Source organism: Symphodus melops (assembly GCF_947650265.1).
Source record: "Symphodus melops genome assembly, chromosome: 4".
Classification (NCBI taxonomy): domain Eukaryota; kingdom Metazoa; phylum Chordata; class Actinopteri; order Labriformes; family Labridae; genus Symphodus; species Symphodus melops.
Window position 1 is genome coordinate 16,691,574 of NC_136694.1, and position 24,817 is coordinate 16,716,390.

The 24,817-nt window shown below is 39.2% G+C and overlaps 1 protein-coding gene across 3 annotated transcripts; it reads right to left on the reverse strand.

Moving 5' to 3' along the window:
- Nucleotides 1-509: 509 nt before the first annotated feature.
- fgd5b (FYVE, RhoGEF and PH domain containing 5b) lies at nucleotides 510-18,506 on the reverse strand. Of its 3 annotated transcripts, none has more exons than XM_079341559.1 (21): nucleotides 18,287-18,506; nucleotides 15,030-17,535; nucleotides 11,017-11,170; nucleotides 10,632-10,690; nucleotides 10,503-10,533; nucleotides 9,908-10,059; nucleotides 9,605-9,761; nucleotides 8,290-8,377; nucleotides 8,154-8,204; nucleotides 7,647-7,705; nucleotides 6,276-6,347; nucleotides 5,958-6,026; nucleotides 4,648-4,731; nucleotides 4,311-4,390; nucleotides 4,031-4,127; nucleotides 3,745-3,882; nucleotides 3,489-3,591; nucleotides 2,903-3,039; nucleotides 2,322-2,447; nucleotides 1,982-2,136; nucleotides 510-1,572 (listed from the first exon to the last, which is right to left on the reverse strand). In XM_079341559.1, the coding sequence occupies exons 1-21, from the start codon at nucleotides 18,294-18,296 to the stop codon at nucleotides 1,536-1,538; spliced, it is 4,365 nt and encodes a 1,454-aa protein (XP_079197685.1). In that variant the 5' UTR covers nucleotides 18,297-18,506; the 3' UTR covers nucleotides 510-1,535. The 3 variants fall into 3 exon arrangements, with proteins under 3 accessions (XP_079197685.1, XP_079197686.1, XP_079197684.1); XM_079341560.1 differs by having other exon boundaries at nucleotides 2,349-2,447; nucleotides 8,290-8,380; XM_079341558.1 differs by having other exon boundaries at nucleotides 8,290-8,380.
- Between the last annotated feature and the right edge of the window lie 6,311 nt (nucleotides 18,507-24,817).

A 24,817-nucleotide genomic window follows, 5' to 3' on the forward strand; every position in this document is an offset into this window, starting at 1 on the left:
GAGAGGAGAGAACAGAAATAGGGCTAGATAGGGAGAGCAAAGTGATGAATGATCTGTCTTCTATATAGGACGAGGTATGAGCAACTTTTCATCAGCCCCAGAAAGCAAACTTTCTGCCTGAAATTATTCAGGTCAGGAATTCTCAGGGGAGAACAAGAAGCAGAGCAGGCCTGGCCTTTCTTTGGCCGCACTGCACACTGGCCTACGTGTCACTCAGTCAGTCTTCTAAGCAGCATAAAGTGAGATTTGAAACACACAGCCAGCTTGGCTTTTCATGAAAACAGACCACACATAGATGACATGTTAGAATGAAATATGCTCATAAATAGTGTATTTAACCGGAGTGTAAATTGTTGAGTAGCATGGAGGCTAACATCCAGCCTTCATGTGTTTACAGAACTCTCAGCAAAGTCACAATGACAGGAAGTCAATGACAGCCTGCTCAAAGTTTCATGTTTTACTTGCCCCCTAGAGGACAGCAAGAGGACACATAGAAAATATAAAGAGAATTTCTGTCGTTTAAGCCTTATTATTTTATTTTAAAATAATATTGTTAGACATTTAAACATTCATTGCATCAAGTACAGTACAAAGTTTGATCCAGAGTTGATCTGTGCATGTCTGGATATTTAGTATTAATCCAAAAAAGAATGTACATTCATCTTTTTTAAAGTATTTGAAACAATAAAGAAATCATTGGAAAGATTTGTCATGATAAAAAGCACTTTAAGTAAATTAGGTTAAGTACAGTAAATGAAGTTATTTTGCTTATGTGATTAAGGTAAACTGTTTTCAGTAATTACTTTTAATATAAGTCTAGAAAATATCACAATTATTATTCATTCACTGGCATGACAATCTCCTGTGATACAGTACATGATAAAGCAACACACATTTGTATAAGATCTAAATTACCCATTCTTTGACATCACAGCCTGTACTTTAAAATATGAGTCAATCAATGCAGTGAAAGAACACATGTAAAAATGAAGGCATAACTAAATTATTCATCAGGCCATGTCAGATGTTGGTATTTTTGAATGGCTGTGAAATAAATGACAGTTTTTTCAGCCTCCCTGGAAGCAACAGTACAATGACTAATAATATGTCCAATCTTTTTGATGATTTCTCATGTGGTTTTAAAACATTAGATATGTGCAAAAATAATTCAAATCATTAAATGCCTTTCCCCCCCAATAGTTTCTCCTTGATCTGGAGGAATGTCTATATCAGCTTCTGGGAGGAAATACAGGTCGCACCATGTAACATTTTACACTGGCAGGTATCTGGGCCAACGCCTGTCGAGGCTCTCAGCATCACACCTGCTGCAGCAGCAGGCGGGGGACACAGGAGGTTGACAAAGTAGGTAATCATGTCCCCTCTCAAAGAACATCATGACTTATTTTATTCAGTCCAGCTAGGCAAGTTTCAACTTGCAGACATTATCAGATTACCACTTTGGTTTCACAGTCGGTTTGTAGCAGAAGAAAGACATTAGACTTCTATTTCCAGCCAACTACCCAGAACAGCTGATCCTATAAAACTGTGGCTTCCTCCATGGCATTGACCCACCTGTAGGAAGATAGGATTATAAAATTAGAAACAAAACTATGTGACATGCAGTTGTGTTCAAACACAACTTTTTTTCTTTTTGTAAGCATGACAGACATTATTAGCGGAGGTCATATTGAACTGTGCTGTCCGTTACTACTGCTCAGAAAAAATCAGAACAGCTCAGAAAGAATTGGGTTTTGTGCTTTTCTCAGGTCTTGTGATGTCTATAGTCTGTCAATAATTATTTGTACACTTTGCCCATGAGGTTTTAATGCATATCCCAAACAAAACTTCATTACAAAACATTTTAATGTTGGTGTTACTTTCCTTATTGTAATAACACATTAATAAAGAGACAGGCATACAATTTCTCATGGTACATCTTCAAACATTTTGAAGTTAGCTATTAGATGTCTCTTTGTCTCACCTCTGGGCTGTGCAGTTGTCTGAGGCTTTAAAGGTGTAATACAAGGTCTTTTTGTGGTAAAGCTGGAAAATGTTGGCCTCCTCCTCTCCCTGCACTCTGTCAGGTAGCTTTACTGTGAATCCCAGCAGAGGCAAACTCTCAGATGCTACTTTTTCCTGCAGACAGAGAATACAGCAGGGAAACAGAAATGGATCATAAGATACAGATACTATAACTAATGGCATTTTAGCACTTTTAGTAATTAAACAACAAAACCTGACAGCTTTAAACCTCACTGTCTCACAGTGTGAGTGTGAATATATGCTGTTTAGGTTAAAGGGGAGTGCATGTTTCCCCTCACCTCTTGGGCTCTGTAGGTGTAAAGCACCTTGTCTTTGAGAAGGAACCACAGTCTCTTCCAGCTCCTCTTGCTCTTCTTGCTGCAATGCAGACTGCCACTGATGGAACCCTCCTCCGACACTGTCACCTGCACAGCATGTTAGCAGGAAGGGATGGTAATGTTTCTTATGGCATTTACATACGGTACATTCAAGGCAGGATGTTAAAGCCCTTCATCTGCAAATCTGCCATTGGAGGTAGTAACAGAATAACAGAGGCGTAGTAGGGTGGTGATGGTGGTAATGTGCAATGCCAGAACTGGTGGGGTGAAACAGTGCCGTGTGTGTGCATCTCTGAATGTGTGTGAAGCTCCTGGTCTGTGTGTTCTGTCACACTTTTGCGAGGCTACTGCAATGCTTTAACACAATGTGAAATCCCACCATTAGGGTTCTGTGGATGCAATGTGTTAGTACACTGGAATAATGAGAGCAGAACTTTGTTATGGCCCTGTGCTGAACCTCAATGTGTAAATGGCTTTAGATAGCATTGCTGTCAAATCAGTGAGTAAACAGGAACATTTAGAATACTATTACTGGACTGTACCTGGGTGAAGGAGGCGGTTCCTTTGCGATGTCTCCAGATGTTGGGAGGATGAATGTTTTGGAACACAGAAGAGAGGGGACGACTGGAGCGGTTTGGACGAGGGCTGCCATCACCTGACAGCAAGAACACATCTCCTCCTAAAGAAATACACAATTTCATTACAGCAGAGGACAAGACTGTCACACCGGCACTAACAGAGCTACACAGCAGGTAAACTGTAAATCTAACTGTATGACAAAACAACACAGCAATATGCTTCTTCTTCTTGAATTATATTGAGGGTAAGCAAGTAACATGTATACTGTGAAGTAACACAAAAGTTGTTGTTGTTTGTCTGCAAAATGGACTTTTGTTTTCTTCAATCAAACATCAGGCTCAGCTTTAGAGATTTAATTTAGGAATTTGTTATACATTTTAGATCCTTATCCTTTACCTGCAGTCCTTTTAACAAAAGATAACTGTTTCTAGGTGCAAATTAAACTGATGAATTAGATTGACTTGCTCCTTTATTTACTGCTTTCTAGATTTTAGTGAGTTAGCTGGAAATAGATCTCTGATGTCTTTCAGTAGATATCTTAGTAGTCACCTCTCTTCTTAAGCTCGCTGTAACAGTGATCACACACTTTGGCCAGGCGGTTGTTCATGTATTTCAGTGGATATCTGTTCCTCGAGCAACTCCGACACACAATCTGCGAACAATGAAAAGACATAAAAGGCTTCTCAGGAACACTCAAAATATGACCAAACAGTGCATTCATGTCAAAAACACAGAATCTGTTGCATCCTGTCTAACAGATAGAAAAGCATTATAGAGCACAATGTTTTATTCGTGTGTGACTCACTCTCCCACAGCCATGGCAGTGATGTCTGCGCAGAGTGAGGCTGAAGTCTGAGGTGCAGTTCATGCACATCATCACCTGTGAGACTGGAACAAGTGTAGGAGCTTTTTCTCCGAGAGCCAGACGCAGACAGTCTCTTGCCTGGAACGCACAAACAGAAACAGGAAAGCACTATCACAGTGTGGTGATTGGCAGTTACATGGGACAATTCTTGTCGCATGACACAAATGGACTCAATCTTATGGTGACCAAAACAGAAAGTGAAAAATATAGATTATTGTTTGCTCACCTCTCCTGAGCAGCTGTTAAATGTCGAAGAACCCCTAGTATGTTCAGTCACAGTGTGACTCAGCGTGTAAAACCAGTCTTCTCTTTCGAGGAAGGAACTGCAAATCATCAACAAAAACTCCCTATATTATTACAACTCTAAAGGAGGTCAGCAATAACATGATCCACACCAAGCTGCAGCGTAACACATTTTATACCCACTAAGGTTCAACAGGTTTCAACCTTTAATCACTACCATTATTCAACACCATCCATTATTCAAACACTACCATATGTCCTACCTCGCAGACAGAGTGATGGAGATGTCTGTTCCTTCAATCTTCAGGGCATTTTGGGCATTTTCTATGATGGGTTTACTGACCTGGGACATTAATCAAATGATAAGTCAAATACCAGAAAGACTAAGTAAAGGGAAAGAAGACATAGTGTTACAGTATAGGGGCAAACACTTTCCTGGCCAAATGAAGTCAAAAAGCCCCCCCAGAAAAAATGTTAAATGTTTTTTCATGTTTTATTGCCTTTAGTTTTGATCTGTTGGAGAAAAATGCTTTCAGGTGTAATTCCATTAAAACGTATGTCTATTTGAAATGTAAAACCTGGTCAATGGAGGACTCTGACCTTCAGTCCAGTGAGGGGCAGAGTATTCTTCAATCTGTATTTTCCATCTTGCTGGGGATATGTGTACAGCAGCACATCATTCATCTGATAACAGAAAGAGATAACACTCATTACTTACAGTTGTAAATTCTTGAAATGGGAGCACGGGAAAGCCTGTAGTGGTGATATGCACTACCCGTGAAAAGGCTATTAGTCCTCGAAGTGGACGGCTTGATTTCAACTCCAACCCTGGCACGTTATTTCCACCTCCCTCATCCCAGCGATAACACACACCAGGACGCTTTGTTGTTCATGTATGTGCAGCCTTTCTCCACTAGGTGGCACACTAGACTTAAACAGAACTTGGCTGTGCACTCATGTTTGATTCATACATTGAGAAATATGTGAACCAAACTGTTTGCTCTCATTCATATTCATTTAAGGGTTCAGTATATCTACAAAGACCCCTCTTCAGTAGGAAAAGTGCTCATTGTTACTTTATTTGAACAGACGAGCTTCACATTGCTGATTGATGCATGTGCAGGGTTTGACAGCTGTATTCACATGATCTTCTGTAGGAATATAAAAGCATGAATTAAGGATATCACAACTAGTCAGGAAGACAACCATGGTCCTGTCGAGGGAACAACATGCATCAAACTGAGAACAAATGTAGTTAACTTTTCACAATAGTATTTAAACTTTGTAGTTTCATCAGCTAGATATATATTGAGGACTAATGAGGAGAAGGGAGTAGATGGCATTTTAACACAATCAGTATATTATTTAAAGAGACAGGCCTTTAGTCTCTTAAAATATCTTTGTTGATCTTTAATGTAACAATTTTCATGATCATAAACAAACCAACAAGCTTTAGTACATAGATGAAGTTATTTTATATTGATTCATTTTATGATGTGTCTATGTATTTCAGTAATACATTCTAAGTGTTGAACACAGACCGCACATTTTCAAATATTTACTCTATGTATTGGACCATCATTTAGACAACACAATCGGAGTCCCAGACTTCACAGGTGTACCAGGATCCTTCAGTATATAAGAAACTGATGTTGTCCTTCCCTGTGCTGTCAGGGGAGAACCGGCTCAGGAAGTCAGTATTCAGAAACATCCTGTCAGGAAACCTGCTCTTAATAGCTCAGTCTGCACACAGCAACAGACCAGGCAGAAGCTGAGCAACCCGACAGAGACGTTTATTTAGAACTAATAAGTGTATTTAAATCATTAAGATCACGTCTTACTCTTAAAGTACTATGAAAGTCAGAAAAATAGGATATGTGTACATAAGTGAATTCAAAAACTATGTTTACCAAAAACAGATGGCGGGGCTGTCTACTCTTCCTGCTGACCTTCATCAGGGTGCCCTCCTTCACAAAGACCTGGTTTTAAAAAGCACATACACAGGATCAAATGAAACTGACATGATTATTAAAGTAAAATGATCAGTAAGAATGACACGTTACAGGTTTTTGACAAAATAAATACTTCGAAAAAAGACAAAACAAAAAAAACTGGTCAGCTGGGGATTCCCAGCTGTATGATTGTGTAAAGGGCAGTGCAGGGGTGGTGGAGCAGACAGGGTGGGCTGGCAGTTTAAAACAGAAACAATGCTGTTATCAGAGTCATACCCTGCCAGGCTGCAGCAGGTCCCTCTGACCGAGTACGCTGTACTCTATGTTGACCAGACGCAACAAGTTCTCCTGAGGGACAAAGACAGAAAAAAGACAGGGAGAGCAAATGAGACACTGAAATAAGAGAAACCATGAACGAGCCTTTTCAGTCTCCTCTGAAATATAACCTTATCAATGACTCATTAATGGCTAAGTTAGCCTGGATCAGGTTGGTAAGGCATAAATTGTTCTCTTTAAAGGGAGTCAGACTATTCACTAATGCCATCACTGGTTCATGACCAAAACTAGATTAACTGTGATAATAATCCCCTTAATAAAAAGTCAACATGCAAGTACGAGGCTCAGAGCCTGCTACGTCAGCATGCTAGCATTCTTAAAATGACAGTGCCCCAATCTCAGAGTGTTTTTATTGCCAATTAGAACTCTAACTAACAGCTGACTTGTGCTATGACATATGTAATAAGTGTTTTAGGTCAAAAGTAAAATCAACACTTTTTGACAACTGAGGATTTTTCCTCAATAAAGATGAAGGGATTCACAAGCACTTCATGCTCAATTTGGAGTCTTTCTGTTAATCTATTGAACTGAAATTGCTCTAATATTACTTCCTGTGTATACATTAGTCAAACCTGTAATGTAAATAGTGATGCTACATTCATGCTGGAAGCACTTAACTTTCCTTTGTTTCTTCTAAAAATGTGTGCAGCACCCCGTGGCTCCAGCTCAGGGCAAGTTCTGTCCTCAGTGATGGTGTCCAGTCTACACTAAACAATACTTTGAAACTACAAATGTTTTGACATCTGTTGTGTAATTGTTTGTTAGCAACACAGAAACTTAATCATATATTTCTGAGGAACGAAACAGTTAGTAAAACCCTCTGCTCCTCCTCATCCTGATCCCAAGTTATTTTAAAGAGAACTATACACCCACAAGTAAGTAAGTGTGTTTCATTTATATAGCACTTTTCACAGACAAAGGCCACAAAGTGCTTCACAACATACTGTAGGAGCTGGTAGTACATATAAGTTATTGTATGGTTTATGTGGGAACTATGTCCGTTCGTGCAACACCTTAAAAGTAAGTAGAGCATCAACTCTTTAGTAAGTTCAAACTTATGTTCAATCTAGGCTGCAATTGAATTTACAGATAGCTGGTGCAAACTGGTGCAGGACCTTTTCTTTGAACAAATGACAGGCTCAATGGTACATAAGATCCATTTTTCATGCATTCACAGAATTTGACTTTTTTCAAACCCAGAGACGTTTTGTTTCACATATACAAACTTATCTGAAGTACTATGCTATTTGCTATTGTTTTTAATCCAGTGCATATTGTGTGTGAGCCTTTAGATTTACAAATGAAACTTACCCCCTGTTTTAAGCTGTCATTTGCCTGATCTGCAAAGTCAGATACTACGGCCACAGCAGCTGTTAAAAACAAACAAAGAAGCACAGATCAGAGACAAGAACGCTTCCACAATGAGCATTTATAATGTTGAGATGTCTCTTTGTTTTATGTCTGTAGAAAGGAATAAAAACATAAAACTGATGAGTCAGATGCCCAACTTTGTCTGCAGGCTGGGACAAAGGTAACTCCCTTATCGAATGTAAGAGACAGTTTTGCTGCGACTTGTCTTCTCATGAATTACACATCACAGTCATCACATAAGAAGAGCTGAAATGACTGCTTGGTGGGTTACCACTGCAAACAAAGAAACCCTCTAAATTGGCTCTCTCATGGCCATTTCTCCATGCCAAATGAGTGCAAATAAATTCTGTGTTAACACAGAGCCACAAACACAGGCGAGTACAGCCCCCCTGTGAGTAACAGTGAGCCACCTCTGTCCACACTACTTCAGCGGTTTGTTTACTATACCCTGGGTGTCTTCATATTCCTGGGAATCCGGCGAAAGGTTGTTCAGGTAATCTGTAAGAGCAGACAGAACAAATGAATGCAACAACTAAGAGTGAAGTACAGTTTCATTCAGAAAAGAAACCTGAACCAGACTGACCAGTGAGGAGCATGCGGTACTGGGCGACACGCACGATGACTTGCAGGAGCTGATGTTTCAGAGACACTTTTTCCCCTGCTGGACTCTGCTGCTGATGTGAATTAAACAGATAAAACATTTTAATGGTATCGTTGCTGCTCATAATGTCCAGATATACTGCAGACATCTACATGAACTTTGACAAAGCAATCAAACAGGCAGAAGGTCTCACTGAATGTGTAAAAAAAAGAGAGAGAGTGTGAACAGGACTCTATTTTATATCAACATCCTGTGTCTCAATACAAAGAAAGACTCACACACACAAACAAACATTTAAATGAATATTCGTCGTAGAGATCTTCTTTATTTTGTCCTGCTGCACTTTATTTTGTCAGCTCTTTCCAATTATAAACTCGTAATTATTGGAACTCATAATGCTTATAGGCAAACAGATAATTGAGCTTCCTGCACTAACATTAAGACACAGGGTGCGTCGCAGAATCTGCAGACCTTAAATCAGAGACAACAAAACTGCGCAGGTCTGCAAAGACATCCGGCCAACTCCTCTCCTCTGTGGTCTATAAAGTGACGAAAAAAATACTGTAAAAGTCTTTGGTCCATGGCTGAATAAAATGTAATTTTGGATTTAATATTGGATAGTAAACTGTTGCTACAGTCTCCCTGTTGAATTGTCAAGCAAACAGTTTAATGTGTTTCATATCTTAAATTTATCAACTTAATAGCTTCTCTCGCTGACTGGGTTAGAAAACGCTGTCTTGTGTCTGTTCTTTAATTGAGGCTAATTATAACTCCTTAATAAAAGTGTGCTGTTGTGGAGCATAAAGAAGCAGGTGGGATGAGCAACCAACATAAATTTTAAGGATTCCCTTGTTTTGAGGAAGACGTTAGCATTTAATTGTTGTTCTGAGTGGCTCCTAAGAAACACATCTGTTCTTAAATCTAACCACAAGGCCATTATTTTTCCTTTGGGTGTCATGACAGTTACATTTAACTGTACACATATTTGTGTAGCTGTTGCTCTGAATTCATTATTGCTTTCATTTAGCCTTTCTCCTTTTGCTTAAACCTTAAAGGATTTGCATTTGTGAATGTCAGCCACAAGGGTGCCTTTCTGTAATACACAGTCCAGTAAAAAACTTTTCTCACCATCTCTACTTTAACAAAACATGCACTTCATCCTTATCACTGCATGTAAGACACACTGCACACACACTGAACTCTGCTTAAATATTCACTCTTATCTTCAATAAAACGAGTAAGAAGCTTTACAGTCCACATTTTGTACTAATAGTTTGAGAAGCCCTGTCGGTCTTACCTCAAACTGGTGAACAATGGCTGCAAAGGCAGGTGATGTTTGGCAGCTATCATCAAGCAGGCTCATACTTCTGTCATAGTGGCCAATGTAAGTGGTAAAAACCAAAAACTCTGCTTTTCTGGATAGAAAGATGTCTGCGATCCTCTGGCTCTCTTCCCTAAGTGATGCAAGAAGTCCTTAGGTTACATTTAAGACTTAATTAACTGCATTAATGTGTTCACAGAAGAGACAATAATGCACAATAATTCATTTCCATTTGTGTGCAGGTTGTGTTGACAACACGAGACAGTGTCAGTGCCTCACCAGTGTCGAATTCGATTCTCCAGCTCGTTGAGGATTCTGCGGTGCAGGATGTAAACATCAGGCAGCTCATTGAGAATTTCTCTAAGTCTCTCCTCATCCAGCACAGGGTCCCCCTCGTCCCCGACTGCTGCCCCCACTGCTTCCCGAAAGTCCTGGAACACAAATTTTTTCTTTATAGTTTTACAAAGTTTCTTTTTCTTTCTCTCTTTGTTCTTTCTTCTATTCTTCTGCAATATTATTACAGCATAATGTGAATACAGGGAGCTCATAAAATATCAGATCACACCACATCATTGATAAGACCACAGAATCAGTGGTTACTCAGGCCGCACTGGTTGTCACTAGCACATCATTGTCACTTCTGGGATGCCCTTGAGTTGGGCACAAAGTCCTGTTTGTTCACAGAACATTAACTTCCTGTTGCAGGGAATGAGGGGGTTTACTTGATCTACAGAAAATGGATTGCTTTTCATGAACAATAACTTCAACTTTATTTGAAGTTCAGACTCTATTTTATGATACAACGTATAAAAAAATATCTGGATAGATACATGAGGATAACATTGCAATAGAACTGAAAGAGTATATTCCTTACATCCTGGAGAAGCTTGAGGGCTTTCACGTGTCTGTAAAGAAAGAAAAACACAATTAACCAAGGGGGTGAAGGGAACCTTACCATTTGATGACCATTAAGTTCAGATGGAAAAGTTAGACTGTGACTTACAATCTCTCTGTATCCACCAGCTCTTTTGCGATGTAAAAGGCTCTGGATCTGCCATCAGGCTGTGAACAATCATGTTATTAACTCGTTTTAACCCCAGGTATTAAAAAACAAATCCATTTTCTGCACCGCTTTAACAATTATCCCTGTCTTCCCTCTTATCATTGTCTCTAGGCAGTAATAACATTTCTAAATAATGAGGATAGCCTTGTAGCAGCACATTAACTCACATTAAAAGCTGGACTTTTTCCTGCAGTTGCCCAAGATGAAAACAGTTTAGTCTATTTTTCTTCAACTATGTTATCCTTTCAGCCTTTTGATTGGGAATGTCGTCACATGAACAAAGAAATGATTCCCTTTTTGAAGGAGAGGACATGTCAGAACTAACCTGTCTGTCATAACTGTTGGCTGAACCTGCATCTTCCTCATCAGATGTTTGTCCCTGGTCTTCCTCGCTTGCTGTCTCTTTAAGGATATCACCCACTAAAGTGTTCTGTGGAGCAAGAGCCGCTGAGCACACGTTGTAGGCTTCTGTATAGGCACTGGTGAGAGAAAAGGAGAGTCAAATGTTGAACAGAGCAACATTAATATGCAGACAATAAATGTTGTATGCAGCAGAAATGCATTGATAAGCAATTTGGTACAGTGAAATTCTTCAATGTGCATACATAAGACAGAAACATTACTGATACAGGTTAAAATAATTCAGGAGTAAGCATCTGTGCTAGTTATGAGTTTATGGTTTAAACAAACCTCTTAAAATAAACACAAGTCAACTTGTGCTGGTAAGTTAAGGCCTCTGCATGAACATCATTAATGAGTTTCAACCCAACAGAGATATTACTCCTGTAATTGATTTATTCGAAAGAAATAGTATGATTATTTTGAGATTTCAATGACAACATGGAAAAACAGACAGTTTGAATGGCTTTGTCCAATTGAAACAAAACTCTCCTGCATTCACCAAAAAATTAATTTAAAAAAAAAACATATAATCATTTTTTATGCTTCCCCCAATTTTCAATCTTTATGCTAAGCTAAAAGACTGCTAGTTCTAACCTCTTCATTCAAGTTTTGATTCTGCCCTCCACTATATGGCGAGGAAACTAACAAGTGTATTCCCTAAAATGTGAAATGTTCATTATCAATCGTACCTAACTTTTTGTAAAAACATACAAATAAAAAACTTTTGGTCTTAGTCCTTTAATAATATTGTGACTCCATCTTGCTAAATCCTGCTGACCCCTGGACTGAACTACACCTTGGTCTTGTCTGAAATGTAGCATTACAGTTTTGAATGTAGATAAAAATAAAAATTATCCACAAATCTGACTTATTGGTTTTACCCTACGGACTGTGTTCTGCCCTACAGCTTTTATTCATGAAGAATAAATCAAATGGATTTCATTTTACCAACTTTATGCCCATCTTTATGCTCCTTTTTGATTATCTATATTGAAATATTACTATAATAAACATATTCAGTGTTAGAAGCAAACCTGAATAGATAAAACATTGCAGATACAGAGAATTCAATAAACCAAACCTCAAAGGCCTGCAGTGACTTCTGTACCCAACTTGGGATGCATGTCGTTATTTTACGCTTTCAAATTCTCTTCTGCAGGGAACCTAAATTAATATGCTAATGACTGCAGTTCGATAGGGGGTGTAAACTATGCAAATAAAAACATCCTTAAGTTACAGTAGATCTGCAATTATCTTGTATGTGACCAAACGCCTTGCAAGTGTTGCTGCCATGTTTCACTCCAAGCACCAGTGGATTTCTCCCCACTGAGATGCAAATTAGCTGCGTATGAACAACATATGTGAGCAGTTCAGGTCTCAGCATTGCACACATTAGAGCTACACGGTCCATTACTGCTGAAGGGATCAAACTTTGGATGAGATATCTGGGGGGGCTTGAACCACACAGCAAATGCACAGAGCTATATTAGGCTTTTATATCACTTTGAATCAAACTGCCCTCATCACTTCTCCTGCCATGTTGTAGGATGGCTGAAGGGGAAATCTATGGAGATAAATTACAGGATGAGATAAGAAATAGTCATTTTCTTTTTGCCTCAGGTTTGTTACAAGATTTCCAGTGATGAGAGACTGACGCCAACAATCTCCAAAGTATGATCTGCTAATATTGCTCCTTCAGGCTACTGTAAAACTAACAGCCTAAACCACTGAGTCTGCTGCCCAATTAAATATTGCTTTGATATAATTACAGACACCCCTGTGTAAGTGTTAAGAAGTTTGTTTTTCGATTTATATTGAAGTTTTTACTGAATAGGGCTATGGTTGCATATGGAGTGCAAAAAAGGATCAAATACAGGCCCTAACTAGGAATTAATAGAAACATGACTTCAACAAAAGACTGACTGGATTAAAGATATTATTCTAATATAGGGCTCGTTTAGTAAAATTAAAAATGTTTGATTATAATCATGTGTTTCTGTAAATCAACTTACTGTTGAGAAAAATTCAACAAAACAACAAAAATTCTAGAAAATACAAAAAATATTTTCCCTTACACTCAGTTCTGTATCAGTATTAAAAAACACCAAAGGTTTGACCTCCATATCACCAAACATCGTTTTTTGAGCCTTCATTGTTGCTCTTGCACATGATGACCACAGTGATGGGAGGGAAGTGCTGCAGTGAACAACTGCTGACTACAGAGCATACTGAGATTGTATCTTAGCCTGTTGTTCTGGTCTGCTAAGAGAAGAGCAATGACTCCACAATGCTCTGACTATTAATCTTCCTGAGCGGCCCGTATGATATGGGCATGGCAAACAGGAATGCTGGGGGGATGGGTTAATGTTCACCCAGTGTGGCTGATCAAATAAAAATAAAAACACCAGTACATGAATTCCAGGGGTTTCATTTAAAGCATCAACATGTTTTTCACTTTTTTGCAACTAAATTAGATGTATGATTAAAATGAGCCTGTTTTCACTTACATCTGAGGAGACCACCGTTGTCACGGTCATCACCTCCAGCATTTCCTTCTATACCACCCACCCAGCATGCCCCAACAACACACAGGAACATACTTTCTACATCTCATAGCTTGGGGGTACAGGAGCTTATTGTCCTCTGTGTCTGCTTTGAGAGCAGCATTCAACATAATAAATAGTTATAAGTCCTCCTTCAGGGCCATTGTGATGTTCTCAGTGTCCGAGCAGTAATAAAAAAGGCTTGTGCTCAGTGCAAAGGATGGCAGACATCACTAATATTGGGTCCGGCTGCATCAAGCTACACAAGCACTCACTTGCACAGAGTTGCTGCATGGTTCTATGGATTGAAATGTCTTCTCCTCATCAATCCATAATTTTGGTTCAAATTGTTATATCACAACAAGTACAAGATGTTTTGTGTAGACATTTGTGGTTCAAAAAGGACATATTCTCCTGATTTGGAGGTCAAGTTTCAAACATGTTTTTGCCTGGAAATGTCCATGAGTTTCCATGACTTTAAGGTAATAATGATTTTATGATCATACATTCTCTGAAACAAATAACATTTCCTGAAAATTATTATTTCAGCATAAAACTGTAAAGCAACGTACATCAGAGAATAAGGACAACATAAGCAAGGATCGAGAAAAAGGAAAACAATGTCAGTAAGCGCAAACGATGTTTAAGATAAGATAAGATAAGATAATCCTTTATTCATCTCGCGAGTGGAGAAATTTACAGTGTTACAGCAGCACAGAGCTGCTGTAACGTGCATTTGAGTTCTTGAGAGTTCAAACCAGTATAGGAAACATCTTAAAAGTCATTGTTACTAAACAACACCATCGTCATCATCATCAATAATATTGAGACCATCGTTATCATTTATCATTAAGGTCGAATGTCTTCCTTCTGCATGCATAATGCACTACCATGCTGCCCGTTCACCTAAAGCAAACAGTATTTAGAGTCGTAAGAGTGTGTCCAACACAGATAACCTCCCCCTGTGAGGTTCATGTCTGAAAGTCAGTCCTTGAAAATATAAAAAAATGTAAAGCCTGAATGTTATGAAATTATTTATAAAATGTCAGGAGTTTATTTGTGAAATGAGCTTAACACAAAGGACTACAGACCACAACATATGGAGCCAAACAGTGTGCAAGTTACCAAACATAAAGGCCAACCAACTTATACTACTGATGATCAAATTATTAAAGACTTTCTATTTGACATCCCCTGAATCACAGGCTGAACTTTGATGATAGCTTCACCTCTTCTCTAACACCATCACCAGGTCAGTTTTGTCTATAAGCATACACCATACTTCTCAGCTAAAACATTTTTTGACTATGCCTGCATGCAAACATGCTAAATTGAGCAAATAAACGTTGGTAAAACAAAATTGCTAAACACCAGAAAAGCTTTATTTGCGTACCTTTCTGCTTCCTGTTCAGATGACTGAGTTTTACTCCTGAACCCAGGCAGGCTGCTCATGTCCACATACCCATCAGTGTCATTGGCAGAGGACATCACCTTACCGGGACGGTCAAAGAAGTCTGTAAAGGGGGCTTGTCGGACAGGCCTCCGCTGGGGGACCTGAAGGTTCTCATAGTCAGAGCTGATGGCTGGTACATTCTCGTAGTCTGAGGTATCTGTGTTGGGGAAGGAAATGGAGCGAGGCTTAGTCAGTGGAAGAGATGTTGAAGTCACACGAGAGCGTTCCTCAAAGGACTCCACCCGAACAACGCTGCGATTAAGAAAGGCCACAGAGTTCCCTTTTCTTTTGCTGTCCTTGTAGAATAAAAAACTCGAATCCGGCTCAGACAAAAACTTAGATTTACTGGCAGAGTGTGAGTTGAGCAGTGGAGAGCTACTTGTACTGTGTGTATCAAGATCCAGTAGTCTGCTGGGCATGTGGTGGGTGAAGTCCACAGAGGTCTTAAGGGAGGGTACACTGACATCCACAGCAGGCTTGCTCTCTGTTTTCCGCCTGAATTTAAGCATCAGGAAGCGCTTGATGGAGGATTTCTTTTTCCTGCTTTTCTCTGACGAGTCTCCCTCAATAAAAAGCGATGGGGAACTCTTAGTGATGGGCCTCTTGGTGATGTAGGCCAGCTCAAATGGAGGAGGGATGTCTGACACTGATGTTGGAGTGGAAAGGCCACTTGAAGACAAAGGTGAACACCGGGAGAAGCTTCCAGACGAACAAATAGCACCTCCTTGTCTTGGGGATCCTTCCCTGTAACTGCAGGCACCAAGTGGCATGTCCTGAGCCTCCATCGAGAGGGAGCGGGGGTAGAGGGACAAATAATGGGGTTTGTTGTAGCTTTTGTGTAGCGCTGAGCTTAACATGGGGCTGCTGCTCATTGCAGGTTGTCCAAATCCACTCATGTAGGGCTTCTGAACGAACTGCAACCCCATCTCAGACATGTTTTTATTAATCTGGTGTGACACTGAGCCAGAACGGAATTCATTTGTCCTCCTATTATAGAGAAAAACATTTTCACTCTCTGAACTGTTCCCAGGTTCTTCATAGACATGATCCTCACTGATATCCTTCTCCGTGTCAGTGGTATCACCCACAAACGGTATTATGTGACCATCTAGATCATCCTCATCTCTGAAGACATCTGAGTCATTCAGGGAGAGAAAAGATGCCAGGGAGCTGTCTGTGTTTGTTGGCACTGAGATGGATACAAGCCTGAACCTTGGTTCACAGTCCAAATGATTCAGCAACATCTCAGTTTTACTTTTCTGATCACTTCCTACCAAGTTTCCATCAACATTTTTGCTGATGTATCCATTTTGACCAAGCTCCATGTAATCTTCGACGTTCATACATTTCGTTTGTCCATTTTTTGCCCTTTCGTCACAGTTCTCAGCACATACTCCTCTGTTACCAGCTGATGAAAGATAATTTCCCTGTAGTTTGGCATTCTTGGATTTCATCTCTTCTTGAATAATATCCTCTGAAGAGACATAATAAGGTTCATGAATTGAATCCTCCTCCTCCTCCACTTCCACATTCCTCTTTGCATCAAAGACCTGTTTATAAAATGAACTGTTCTGCTGATTTTTGCCCTTTTCCTTTGTTTTAAACCCATGTCCAAACTTCAGCATTTTACATGTGACGCCACCGTCAGTAGCAGATTCATCTTCATTCTGCTTTCGATCCGTTGGATAAACTTTTGTATCAGCATCATTGATAAGAAGATCAGGTTCGTCTGTGAGGGACTCAGTCAGATCGTCTGCGGTACAGTCACCTGTTTCAATCTCGTTGATTTGTACTCTTTCCTGCCTCTCTCTCATGTGCTGATTTTCAGCAGCATAGCATCTTGCCTCCTCATCAATGCTATTTACTGAAATGTCTTCCACCGAGAGGCCATCTGGGTCAGCCAGGGCCTCTCCTGCATCGAAACCTTCTGTGTTCATGTCCTCCGCCATGTCCGTGTCAACCATCTCCATCACCTCCTCAGAGTCAGCTGTGAGTCCAGCATCACTGACCCAAAGTGTTTCCAGGGAGTCCACCTCCTCTGTTAGAGCGCTGTCTGTTAACCTCCAGTCCTCGTCCATCTGCTGAACAGCATCTTCTTCCTCTTCCTCTCCCGTTTGCTCTCCATCCTGATTCCCCCATGATTCCCTCTCTAAATCTTCTTGACACTCTATGTAGACTTTATGTTTTTTCTCTGTTGGCAACCTGACTTCAATAGCATTGTTTAGACCATTCTCAGTCCTGTGCTCTTCATCGCCTTCCACTTCTGTAGTGAGAAAGCTTCCATGAACACATTTTGCCTGGTTTCCATTAAGCTCTTGTGTGACTTTAGGTTTCGGGGCTATAGAGGGTTTGGAACCCCTGGCTGCAGACATAAGAGGGGAGGGCCACTTCAGGCTGGCGTGACAAACAGACCTTGGCTTTGGAGCAACAGAAGGCTTGGCCCACTCTGAGAGAACAACAGGAAAAGGAAACTGTAAGATTATGTGCTTTAAAATAGCTTACAGGTCAATGGTATTGTGTCCCTGTGACCTAAAGCTGCTAAAAATTTTAGATACTTATGTGGTTGCAGTTTTCTTCTTAACTGTTCTGTAATATTCGCTAAAGAAGTCATTTGGCAACCTATCAAACGTCATCAGATCATACTGAAAGAGCTAACTTAACAAAAAGAATGGTGGTAAAAAATGACACAATAAATGAGTAATCCTTTACATCCTCTGAAAACGTTTTTTTTTTTTTTTTATCCAAGGGATTTTCCTGACTCACTTCCTGTGATTGAAGTATGAGGTCCCCTTTTAAACTGTATTTACTGCTTTGAGAGAAAAGAACTTTAAATGCAGCAAAGAAACGCAAGAACAATCCTTCATACAACAAATAAGCTATTGGTGCCAAATCTTTTGAAACAGTTTTTTTTTTACTTTTCACAAAGGCAATTGGTTAACAAGGAATTAGTTGGCTGTATTACTCTGTGCTCTACTCTTACATCGAAAAACAATGCTTTGCACACACTTTACTTTACCGTCGGACTGTCTTTCTATTCATGGGATTATAAGAACAAATGTAATGTAAAAATATGAGTAAAACTGCGATTTATTGTTGGTCCTCCTAGCAAATAATCTCGCTCAAAATATGGTAAAAAGGCGAAAACCAACACACCGTATGAACCAGCACCATTCTGTGAAAAAAAAAAAAAATCTCACCTGTGTTCATTTTTGCTGAGCGATCCTCTCCTACATCTCTCCAAACAGCCTCGATATACGCAGTTTAAAATAAAATGTTAAAACGAAGTAAAAGTCATTAATTGCCCCAAACAGAGCGTAAAAGGAGTGTAACTTAACACAGCCCTATCTATCTTCCTCTGAGAGTGAGACGCTGCTCAGCTGATCGTTTGTGCGTCCAGGAGAGCGCGCAGGACGAGACTGGAAACCAAATGGAGAGAGAAGCTCGAGCTGCACTCTGCCATACAATACTCTGCAGCAGTTACAGGTCCACTTTGAAAATGTGATCTACATCCATATGCATTTACACTCTGACTCATAGTGTTTTAGTAAAAGTAATCAAAAACAGCGGAAATGACAAGCCTGCAGGTGTTAAACTTCTGGTGCTTGATTCATGATATATTTTCACCAAAGCACAACACAGATGTTTCTTTTAGACCACAGGGAAGTGTTTGAAAAGATGGATAATGTAATATGTCCTCTTTAATGAAAAAATAGGAATTACAACGTTTACACATTAAAAAAAACTTTTCAACATTTCACAAGCTTATGAATTCCATAATTACAATTTCCCCAGCTTTAATAGAGACCAATTCCTTTAGTTAAATCAAAAGTTTCCTTTATGTTTTCATTCTGAATGGTTCTGTGAAGTCTATCTGTGTAGACGTTGATCATATATGAAAAACAGTTCATCATTTATCATTTGTATATGAGGAGTTATTTATCATTCATTCTCATTTGTCTTGGTTAAACTTGCCTTGTTTCTCCGAACAGCTCTGTCTAATTGGTACACAACATGCTCTTATACATAACAGGAAACTTCTCTCCCTGTTTCCTGCTCAACCCAACCTCACATCCTTCACTTCTTATGGACATCATGCTCAGCCACAGCGAATGAACTGCTTGTGAAGTAAGAGAAGCTATTTTTATTCATGAATAAGTGGTCAGCTGGTGAAGATTTGTTAAGCTGTACATCATAGGTACAGTAACAACAAACCCAACATGCAACCAATTGTGGTGAAATTTGTATAGTCCTATATTCCAAAAATGTAAATCAAACCCTTATCCACAGGATTAACCATTTTGAGCTATGAAACATGAGCATGATAAGATGTAGTCATCTGATCTCTGGGAAGATAGTGTCAGAGTTGTAGAGTTCTCTTTAAATATACAAAGAATAATAAACTATCTCTCTTCATAGTTTCAGGCAAAAAAAATAAAAAATCATTCTTAGTTACAAAGTTTAGAGTCACTGGCGTACAGTAAATGTTTAATCTGTGAATTTAGTGGTTTAACAATTTGATGATCATGTATGTATGTAACACCCTCACAAAATGCTAGAAAACAGTAACATATCCAAATACCTTTAGTGTACCCAGCTTCAGAACTTAAACAGTACTGTGAATAATAGTGTTTGGCTCATTAAAGAAACATTATTTGATGCACTTTTGACTGAGTTTGTGTTGGTTCAATAATTGCACTTTAATATTGAGTCAATAAATATGGACGAAGGTGAACTCTGCAGTCTGCAGGACGAGAAAATAGACTGACCTCTGTGATACATAATTTACATGAGGACATATTTCAGGATATGGGAGAAGTGTCAGAAATAAAGGCTAGCAACAAATATATGACATTGTCAAAAAAGTGAGTGTTAAGATTAGTACAGAGAATGTTCTTTTTTTCGCCACAATTCTTTGTGGCTGCAGCTGCTGCCTCTTTGGTCCTATGACACATTAGCTGTTAGTGATCACACTAATCTTGAACAAATCATCACAAATAAAGACTTTTTTTAACATAATGTGCAGGCATTTTTGTTTTTATTTCTTTTTTGTTTATTTCTGAGACGTTTTGTCTGTTTCCAGATCGATTAACATAACTATGCGGTAACATGTCTCAGGACTAAAATAAATTAGTGGAGTTTCGTATTAGGCTGTGCAAAGGAGTGTAGCTCACTTGTGTGTTTTTTTAGCTCCATGTGACAGAGAGAAGAGCTATAATAGATTTGTTTGCAACACAATTGATAAGGATAGATTTATTGTTGGTTTTGGTATCTGTAATATACTGTATCGAGTCTTAACCTTAAAATTTCAAGGAATTCCTTTCAATAAAAAATACTGTAATATAACGTTTAGTATTATGCCTCTTTTTAAATCTATTTGAATGTTGTTGTTTTTTTAAAATTCAGTTGTTCTACAGCCAATCCACCCCTGATCTCTGTATGTGTGGAATTCTTTTATCTGCAGGTATGACCTATGCAGTACCTTTAAAACACAATCGTAAAGTTTAGGAAAACAATTCTTGCCAAACCCTGAGGTCCATCTCTTGCTGTGTGTCTCCTGTTTGCGTCAGGCGAGGAAAGAGTGCGTCTCCTCCTCTCTCCTGAACTACGGTGAAACAATGAGACGGGGACTTAAAAAAGGAACTCCATCTTGATATACTCCTTCCTGTGACTGTTTTCAAGTCTTTCAGAAAAAAAAACTAGAGCACAGAGGGCGTAGTCGCCAAACATAAAGGATAACTCCAGTTATTTTCAACCTGGGCCTCATTGTCCACATTTTCACATCATCACTGGTCTGGTTTTTAAAAATGGCTGTGAATGTCACCAAGGCATGTCCAGCAACTGGAATCCCTCACCGACTAAAAATGTTTGTTTTTTTACTCATTTAATTGTTACTTTTTCTTAAATGGAAGATGTTGAGTCCATTAAAATCAGATGTTCTCATAAGTCAATTAGATTTTGAAATGCATTTTTTCAATCTATCATTTTCATCATCATTTTTTAATTTGGAGCACTATAAATCGATTCGGCAACTTCGGACATCATTTCTTCCTTTTAGGCCACCTCCTGCTAACTAGCTAGCCACCCACTGCTATACTCATGGCGAGGTAAAAGGTCAACATACCGTAAGTCTGAATTGAATACAGTGAATGCAGAACAAGCTACAAGAACAAGCAGCAAAGCCTCAGTAGACTGGTTTATAATGGTAAAATGGGGCCTTTGACCAGTTCATGTTACATTTTAAACACCATTTCAGATCTTTACACTCCTATTTAGCAGGCTTGGAGCTGTCATAGTCTCTGGGGCCAAGATATAGTTAGGGAAAACAAACACAAAATTAGTCATACACAGCAGCAGTACCTTAGGGGAGCATACAAGAGACGTGGTTAAAGGAACAGCAGAACAAGATAAGCACTCAGGTGATGCCAAGGAACCAGTGGGTAATAAGTGGAAGGTAAGTGGAAGTCAGGTGGTGATTGGGAAGGTGGTGTACATAGCGTGACATTTGTGGCAACACAGTGAAAGTTTCTGAACCACTGTAATCCAAAGGAAGGTAAACGGGTAAACTCACAATGCGGAGTGGTCGCAGGGAAAAACCAAACAGTCAAGTGGAAGACGGACAGAAACCAGGGATACCAAGGCAGAACTTGTGGTCACGTATTTGCAATGAGGCAGGCAGGTCAGAGATAGGCAGAGTGTGCAACAGCAACTCAGTCCAAGAGAAAGTCCTGGACAATTTTGCATGGTAGGACAAAGAAGACTCTGGCAATTGGTGAGTGAACATGAAAGGCTTAAATACTGGCTTTCAATACTTGGCATTAGGAATCAGGTGAGTTAAGAAAGCTTGAAAAGGTGGCCGGAAGGCAGAGCAGCACAGAGAAAAGTGGAAAAGGAAACAGCTTTCAGTTTACAGTTTTTATCACCTTAATTTAACTGAGAGATTTCTTCAATTCTGTGTAGCTGTACATAAATGAGAAAGGTATGGAAATATGAATTTAATGATAACACTTACAACAACAAGCTATTTGTTTCCATAAATATTCTATATATTATGTTATATCTTTAATAATGTTCCTGCATCAGAGCTGCTGTTTAAAAAAATCTGACGCTCACTTTAGTTTGCCAATAAAGTTTCATTAATAATGAAGGGAATTAAAGGGACGATGGTGTCCCTTTTTTTTAGAGGCAATATTGATCTTTCACTCAACAACACATTGAGATGCAAGAGGTCCCTTAATAGCCAGAGGATCTAACAGTCAATACCAGCCATGTGATACTGGAGCGAGCAAGAGTGACATACGTGCTGCCAAGAAACATTTCCTCCTCCGTTTCAAACATTTTATCTGGACAGATTCACTAGCAGTCAAACTGTCAGATTTACCCAACTGACCTGGCCATACACTGTTTTTTTATTTATAATTCAGCTGTTGCCTCTTTATGTATGGGTCACACAAGAAAAAAAATGTTTTTTTTTTTGTTTTTTTTTGAATACACGAAAAATGTACTCTAGATAGCATTGTCTGTCTATAGACAGACAATACTATCTATAGTATGCTATCTATAGTGTCATCTATTTGTATTTTGTGTCATATTGTGTCATATATTGTGTCAGTTTGTATACAAACTGACACAATATAAATATAAATATATCTATATCTAATTTCTCACCACTTATTAAGGTAACTGCTTTTAAAACACAGGCAACCTGCTTTTTTCATTTAATCTTCTTAAAATGTAACTTTTTGTTATGTATTTTCAATATACATTTATTTCTGGGTTGGATCTTTTTATGATTTTGTGTGATTAGGTCTTCTATTTTTAACATGTGTTGTATAGTAGCAGTTAATGGATTGACTGCAGGTAGGTAGCATTGTGGGTGGTTTGAAACAGGCAGAGAGTGAGAGTAGATTTCCAATGAGTCCACAGACTCTTTTCCTTTGCTTTTTTCACACCCTTTTCCCCCTTTCACATGAGCAGAATTTATGAGACCATTACGAGTGTGCATGCGGTGTCAACAGTGGCCAGCTAATATCTTTATCTAGCACGGTGAGGTGGCGGGGGGCCTGTCAGACAACACACAACACCCAGGAGACAAACTGAACACACACGTTAACACTGAAGACATTTAACATGCTTCAGCATCTTAAACACATCAGTTGGTTTCTTTAAGGTGGGCAGCCTCTTGTATTACAAGCCTTCTCTTATGTGCACAAATCTGTGCATTAAAGGAGCAAAAACATTGGCTACCAAGAGGATCAAAATCATTGCACTGAAACATACAAACACATGGGGGCTGTTTATATTCCTTAAGCTCACATCTTTGTGTCAAGTCCAAAGTCCTTGCATTATACAGCATTAACACCACACTTGAATCCTTTGACATGATACACAAACCTGAATGTTTACACCATGTGGTCAACAGAGAGCAAAGGTGTTAATTATAACATAAATTCAGTCGCCCCATGTTGTGATTTAAACCGTAGCCAAATGCTGTCATTAGAGACTCTGCGGGGCCTTTGTCCCTCTTTCTAGAGCCATCTGCTGCTGGGGGGGAGACGCTGCATCCTGCCTGCCTGCTCACTGGCACCAGTCTGTTTTACATGTGGATGTTTGACACAACACAGCAGGAGCAGCTTCATGGCCTGGTGGCAGGAGAAGCTCAATAGCTGTGGCAGCAGTAGCTCTCATTAAGCACACACAAAGTCATTACAGCTCACCGTGGGGTGAAGCTGAGAGCCTCCACCTGAAGCAGGGCACGTTACAGCTTGGAGGTGTCGACACACACCAGTGGAAGACCCCGATGGACCATTAAAAGAAGCCTGCAGCAGCAGAGTGGGATGTTGAGATAATAATGTCTTTGAACTCTCTGCTGTGTGGACACATCTGATTAAAAAGCATTGTGTCAAATAACAATATTATTATCATATAATAATATTATAATGTTATTTCTGCCTGTACAGCAAATTTTGCTATAGAAATAAACTTTGATTGATTGATTGATTGCTATTATTATAGATCTCCTCTTAATTCTTGAGCAAATTTCTTTTGAATATGAGAAGCCCATGCACGCACACGCACACACATGCACACGTACACACACGCACACACATGCACACGTACACACACACACACACACACACACACACACACACACACACACGTACACACACACACACACACACACCACCTCCAAATTATAAAAAATAAAATATTCTTAGCAGAATATATAAGTTCATGATATTCACTGTATTGAAGTTGACAGAAGAGTTTTTATTTGGACTTCTTTTCATGATCATTTAATTAATTATTGGTATAGTTGTAATAGAAATAAATTCTCTGACTTTACTTTATACAACCCCCCACCGTGTTTCATTTAGCTTATTTCTTTGAGGACTTTGACAACAAGTTAAACTCCTGCAGCGCTCCACAGCTGAGTCAAGCACACAGAAGAACCACTTCCATCCCAAAGCGAGAATCACAGGTGTTGAGGTAGATGAAACCGACCAGCTGCCCATCTAAGGAGGTACAGAACAAAAGGTGAAACTAATTAAGATAGAAAACCTGCTTACGTATCAGAAATGAAATGTAATAAACTTTTATTAATGTCTCAATCTCCATTGTCTGCCTTTAAGTCAGCCTGGACCTCACCCAAAGCCCCCTATTGTTTTGTGACTCCCTTAAAAATCATTTTAAACTGACTTAAGTGCTTGTCCAACAGTTTTCTTTTCAAA

Excerpts from the sequence above, each read along its gene's own strand:
- fgd5b (XM_079341558.1), bottom strand. Across the intron at positions 4,128-4,310 it reads TCCATCACTCTGTCTGCGAG|TTCCTTCCTCGAAAGAGAAG; the intron begins GTAGGACATATG and ends GATGATTTGCAG. Across the intron at positions 3,592-3,744 it reads ACTGCCATGGCTGTGGGAGA|ATTGTGTGTCGGAGTTGCTC; the intron begins GTGAGTCACACA and ends CATTGTTCGCAG.